A 6784-nucleotide genomic window follows, 5' to 3' on the forward strand; every position below is an offset into this window, starting at 1 on the left:
TGGCATCTGCAAAACGAGCAGAGAAGGAAGCGGCTTATATATATAAAAAAAGGTCATTCCCATAGTACTATAAAAGGAAGTTTTTACGAACAGATTGCATGTGAGGAGTAGATTTTATGCAAGCAGTAGCATAAGAAAGAGGAAAAGTGAGTGTTGGCAAGTTGGCTAAGAAAGTGCGAGCAGCTTAAGAGAAGTGGCAGAAACAAGGATAAAAGAAAGGACTAGCAAAAATAAAGCAGCAACGAATCGAGTTTGCAGAGAAAAGAATGTATTGGAGAAGCACCAAGCATGTTTGGAGGAGCAAGTGCATGGAGATTTTAGAGGTTGAACAAAAGCAAGTGAAGGTGAAGCTTGTGCTTGTAAATGTGGTCCAGAGGAGCAGGAGAAGGGAACAATAGCTAGTAAAATAAAGGGAAAGAGCACAAAATAAAGGAGAAGAGCAAAGATTGAGAGAAAGAGAGTGAACCTTCACCTAAGCTCTCCTTTATAAAAGCTTTGACATTCATACTTCTACTAATGATTTCAACAGATTTAAGAGCACACAGTGCCTATTAAAATTAGTTTTTGTATTTATATTCCAAAGTTGTTAAGTTGTAATAGATTAAGGTTTCAAAGAATCATTTGTGCCATAATCTTGTCTATTATGTATATGTCTCTCACTTTTTTCCCACAGCGAGCAGCCGAATGTCAGCTCACTCGCGAACACCAAAAATCCTGACACTGTAACAAGTTTAGAGCCGTTTTAATGCATCGGTATGAGCATCCATCTCGGACGACCTCTTGTAATCAAAGAATAATATTTCTTGTTTTGAAATGAGCATTGATGTACTGAATGAGATAGACGGAGAGAAGGAAAGAAGGAAATAGCTATCCACATACAAAGTCATTGGGGGGTGGGTTTTAATATCTAACAAAATTATTAGGCTCCTTGAAATGATGTTGGAAAGGAGGAAGGAAAACTCCATACCCATACTAGGAATCATTACCAAAAATATATGTACCTATCACGTTTTAAAAAAAGGCACATAATTATTTATAGTGGGTATCACTTGTGAAACCTTAAATAATAAAATAATAGGAAAATTGTATGCAATAATGTTGAAAATTCATAAACAAAGTATTTTCATAATATGCCTTGAACCCACATGATATGTTTGTTTTACATATAGTGAAAACCTTGCTCACACATCCGTGAGAGAGAGAGAGAGAGAGAGAGAGAGAGAGTTTGATTTCTTTTACAAAAGTATTGGCTTTACTAGAAAAGATTACTGGATGGGGGGGAAGAGAGAGAGAGAAGGGGGGGGGGGTTTGATTTCTTTTACAAAAGTATCGACTTTACTAGGAAAGATTACTGGATCGAGAGAGAGAGAGAGAGAGAGAGAGAGAGAGAGAGAGAGAGAGAGAGAGAGGGGTAGGTTTTGATTTCTTTTACAAAAGTATCGGCTTTACTAGAAAAGATTATAGGATGGGGGGGGGGGGGAGAGAGAGAGAGAGAGAGAGAGAGAGAGAGAGAGAGAGAGAGAGGTTTTGATTTCTTTTACAAAAGTATCGGCTTTAATGTAAAAGATTACTGGATTGGAGAGAGAGAGAGAGAGGTTTTGATTTCTTTTACAAAAGTATCGGCTACTGGATCGGGTAATAAAATAAAACTTTAGATATATGTGTATTTACTATAGATATGAATAAGCGTGTGTAGTAGCAAAGATTATAGAATCATGTAGGATATGATGATGAGACTATAGCATATCACACCATGGAAAACTTTTCATGTTGGTTGGGGAATGAATGCTTTATGCAAACAAGGCTTCTGCTTCCTCTACAGCTTTCTTTTTTACTTGTGAAGACATGGACTCAATGACACTTGCACGAGGCTTGTACTTGCGGCAAGTGAAGACCCCGGTGATCCCATTTGAATCATTTTGAACAAATAGTACACGCTCACAATCGGACCATGCTGTCAACTTGATACGATACACTTTGAAGTAAGGATTGTCAATATCTGGATAGCGTAGTACTCCAATGTCCAAAACCTACAATTTCAAACATACATTTTTTTATAAGAATCTTCCAATATCATGACCATTAATGCCCTTAACCATGGACGCCTAACAAAATGAAACAACCATAGTCTACAACACTGTCAACAATTTTTTGCACTTTGAAAATTGTGTTATTGATTATTAGCATTATTTTGGGATTAAGTCACAAGGCTTTTGAGAAAGTATTCTATTGTTAGCCTTGACTAGCTCTTTAATCTATACATGGACGATTGCATAGTATTTCCACTATGTTTAGCAAGCTCAATATGGCACTACCTAGGAATACATAACAAAGTATTCTATTGTTAGCCTTGACTAGTTCTTCAATCTATACATGGACTATTGCATAGTATTTCCACTATGTTTAGAAAGCTCATGAATATGGCATACTCTACCTAGGAATACATATACACTACAAATTTCTTGCTATATATATACACTACTTAGTTCTCGTAGGTTCATACTGTTTCTATATTTTGATTACTTCTAATTTCATTTTCATGCATGCTAAGTACCTTTCCACTGAAGTGTGGTTGTAAATGGATTTAGTAAATAGAGATTAAGTCATTGAGCTCAAATGCGTGCCTATTCTTTTCTATCCTCAAATGTTTCACACACCTCAGACTCCACGAATGACTTCTTGTAAAATAAAGTGCCTAGGTCAGTAACTCGAGCTCCCGATTCCGCAACAATTTGTGCTAATGTGTGTATGTCGATTTTGGTATCATTAAGCACATCCTCATCTCCAATGAGATTAACAAACCAAGTCTCCACCTACATCAAAAAAACCGTTGGATCCCAAACAAAAACTTGCAACATAAAGAAAGGACAAAATATGAAGAGTAGTCATGCACCTCTCTCACAATCGTGTGGTCTGCGCTCCCATCAAACTTAAAATAGTTCATATCTGTCTTTATAAGCTTATCGTTTCTCTCAATGAGATCCTCAAATGGTTCAAGGAGAGGGTTCTGAGTCATTGTTGCAACAACTGCACTCCATTCAATGGACTGATTACGATCCTAGATAAATATCACAAAGTTTTGTAACTCTCTCTCTCTCTCTCTCTCTCTCTCTGTCTCTTTGTGTGTGTGTGTGTGTGTGTGTGTGTGTGTCTACTAGAACTTTTTGTTTTAAAGTGTGACAACTCATTAAGAAAGTTCAAGATCTTTCATTTGATAGATCATGCCTTAGCCTCTCTCTCTCTCTCTCTCTCTCTCTCTCTCTCTCTCTCTACCTTTGCTTCTTGTACAAGCTTTGACATAATCCTGGTGGTTCCAGCAATGATGACTTTGAGTTGCTCATCCATTTCTTTGATAGCTCCGGCATTTTTAAGCTTTCCAAAGGATGGTGCAAGGTTGCAATGGAAGGGTATGACATCTTGGCGTCTCTCATGAGATACAAGATTCGCGAGGCCTAGAGAAATAACCTGTAGCAAGTAAAAAAACATAGATTTTTAGTTGTATGAGCTTCCATCACTTCAATCATTCCATCACTCACTTCTTACCTCTTATCCCCTCCTTGTGTGGCAGAAACCCTTAATAGACACAAGAAGATTTAGAAATATTCTCATGTAGGAAAACGGAGTCTTTTTCAGTGTTTTTCATACCATGCATAACATCATGGGCTTCTGCTCGAGAGGTACCACATACCTAGCTAGGTACGATTGGGGGCAAGGGACCACCGGCCCCCCACCGGGCCGGCGGTCCCTTGCCCCCAATCGTACCTAGCTAAGTATGCGGTGCCTCCCTCTCAGAAACTCATGATGTTGAGGTAAGTCACATGTGGGAATTATTGTGAGAATTTGTCTAAAACTTCTTGTGAAAGATTAATAGAGAGACAATGTCTTTCTATTGTAATTGTGTTATGAATTAATGGCTAGACAATGGACAAGGATTAATAGCCAACATGAGCATTTATTTATGATAGGCAACATGAACATGTATTGTATCCACCTTTAGTTATTAATATGTATTAAGGGGCATCTGATGGCTTCGAGAAAATGAGTTGATTTAGCTGTAAGATTCCGTTTCTAAGGTATGAGAGAGAGCAGAGGATGGGATCTGATCATGAGCATCTACTTACATTATCCACCAATGGTCAATGTGGGCCATGCATTGTATGAAGAACGATGAATGCATGCAGCAAGCGCAACATGCAGTAGACTGTAGTCACCATGGATGGCATGATGCAAGCTTTGCAAAGCTTGAAAAGGGGTGTAGAGTTAACACAGGAAGATTTAAAAATTTTCTCATGTATGAAAACGGAGTCTTTCTCAGTGTTTTTCATCCAATGCATAACATTAGGAGCTTCTGCTCGAGAGGCACCGCATACCTAGCTAGGTACGATTGGGGGCAGGGGACGCCGGCCCGGTGGGGGGGCCAAGGTCCCCTGCCCCCAATCGTACCTAGATAGGTATGCGACTCCTCCCTCACAGAAGCTCATGATGTTGTGGTAAGTCACAATGTGGGTGAGAATTTGTTCAAAACTTCTTGTGTAAGAGGCTGCAGGGCACCTTGGAAGGGTCGGGAAGCTCCAAGAAAGCGTTGCTACCGGCGGTGGCCATTGCCAAAGCTGCGATGGAGGCCATGGCGCTATGCTAAGGAAGAAGAGCAGGGCAGGGCAGTGCACTGGATTGCCCGATATACAGGTATAAATATGGAGGGGACGTGGGAGTCTCCTTCCTGGAAACTAGCCATTATTTTTTATTTTCCTTGGCTTAGAGTCAAGCTCCTCCAGTAATGAATGAGATAACCAACCCCCTTGTACAGGCCGCGCAGAGATCTCCATGCATGATGCTGCCAAGAACCAGCTGGCGAGTTTCTAGTCAAGGGCAGCTGGCCTCCCGTATAATAATAACATAATTGTAGAATACTCTCCACTTGCTTATCCATATTGTAGAAAATAGAACATAAATAAACGCCGTCAAGACCATGTGGTCAAGGCCTGAAATTAACTGGCATAGTAGTAATTTCTCTCGACAGGAAGTTTTGGAAGTTTTCCAAGCCCTCTTTCATATGCTTTGTGTAATGCGATCAACTTACGTAATTTGCCATATATAACGTAAATTTAAGGGTATAAACAGAAAAAAAGATAGGCAATTTTGAGATTCTAGCATGTCAAATGACAGGAGGTTATTTTGAAGCACCTGTTTTGACAGGCAAAATAGCCCTTGAAAGAAAAAACAAGTGTCAATTTTAGACCCTGCATGTGGTCTCACATATGCACTTGCTCTCCATAGCCTACCCAAATTAGGATCAAAAAACGAAGATGTTATGGTCTCACAAAACATGTCAAGGGCACTTTAAATTTGGGTTTGAAATATTCAAGGAGAAATTGAACGTGCAGCTTGACCTCTTGACCTATAAGATTGCAGTGAGACTTGCTCCCACTCACTCTAATTTATAACTTAGTGTTGAGTTGATTGTTGCTAAGCATCCACCTTCTCGACTTCCATGTAGTCTTGTCACGCCTCCTCCTACACAAGTCACTGGGGTTCATCAAGAGTCATGCATGGTCTGGCTTATAGGTGTTTCATTGAAGCTTATAGGTGTTTTCGTTGTGGCATTTGAGAACAATATAAGGGACTTTCTATTTGTAGAGCACTTGTAGTGGAACTAGTCTCTTTCTTCTTAGCCTCTTTTGCCTTCAAGACATTGCTTGATCAAGTGATCATTAGCGTTACAATCATGGCAACACGTCTTCCTTTTTCCCTTTTCATCGGAATTTCCACATTAAGTGTTGCCAGCAGAAGCATTAGGAACATGTATCTTTCCACTTCCAGAAGAACCATGAGAAGTGGCTACATTGTTGTTACCAATTTTTCTTTGAACAACAATAAAGGCCTAGTCAACTGCACACCATCTAGCCCTATTTTTTCTTAAAAGCTACTCTTGCAACAAGAATGTACATAATGCATCAAACTTGACAACTTTAGGATTTCCTTGAGCTATAAGTCTCCAAGTACTAGCAAAAGTCTAGTAAGAATTTGGCAAAGCATCAAGAACAGTATGACTTTGAGTACAGAAATAAGTTGCTCATTAATACCCCTGATACTAGCAAGGAAAGTTTAAATTTCATTTTCATCATGCATAATCTTCGACTCCATCTCTTTACGCAGAAATGCAATTTTAGCCTCATTATACAACTTGCATAAAGACCATCCAGAATATCCCAAGTGTGTTTTGCATATTTAGCTTAACAAGTGTGAGGAGTAATAGTGTGCTTCACACATAATGCAATCAATTCATGATCTTGTGCATCTCTAACATCCCAACCAGCTTGCTCAGTTGTAAGAGTTGTGGTAGTAGTAACCCCACCACCAAAACCTGCAACATTCTCAACATCGCGTGTATCCTCAAAACCAGGGCATACATCAATGCCCTGCACAACATTCAAAATGCCCTTTTACACAAGAACATGTTACATCATGTAAGCCCCCATTGGATAATTGCCCCCATCCAATTTATCCTCAATAGCAGCAAACATCTTGAACACATATGTGTTGTTGTCAACCATGGCAAATGCGTGCACCTGATGTGAAAATTGTCAAAAAAGAGAAGAAATGAAGTAGGACTAACGCGTGTTATATAGCACAACCCGAAGAAGATTGTAAGGGATCTGTATGCATAAAATGGCATTGCCAAAAATTCTACACAAAACGTCAAAAATTGTATTGTTTGTAGTGGAAACGGAGGCCGAAATGAGCCCAATTGGAAAATCAGAGCAGACTAAGATCTTCGAGCTTA

At 39.4% G+C, this 6784-nt stretch overlaps 1 protein-coding gene across 1 annotated transcript; it reads right to left on the minus strand.

The window, feature by feature from the left end:
* Positions 1–1491: 1491 nt before the first annotated feature.
* On the minus strand, positions 1492–4704 carry LOC147462731 (uncharacterized). The gene is made up of 5 exons (XM_086527172.1): positions 4552–4704; positions 3274–3465; positions 2894–3058; positions 2658–2813; positions 1492–2030 (listed from the first exon to the last, which is right to left on the minus strand). The coding sequence occupies exons 1-5, from the start codon at positions 4624–4626 to the stop codon at positions 1791–1793; spliced, it is 828 nt and encodes a 275-aa protein (XP_086383298.1). The 5' UTR covers positions 4627–4704; the 3' UTR covers positions 1492–1790.
* Positions 4705–6784: the final 2080 nt, after the last annotated feature.

The sequence above is a fragment of the Adiantum capillus-veneris genome, chromosome 2, assembly GCF_014529385.1.
Source record: "Adiantum capillus-veneris isolate H3 chromosome 2, ASM1452938v2, whole genome shotgun sequence".
Lineage (NCBI taxonomy): Eukaryota > Viridiplantae > Streptophyta > Polypodiopsida > Polypodiales > Pteridaceae > Adiantum > Adiantum capillus-veneris.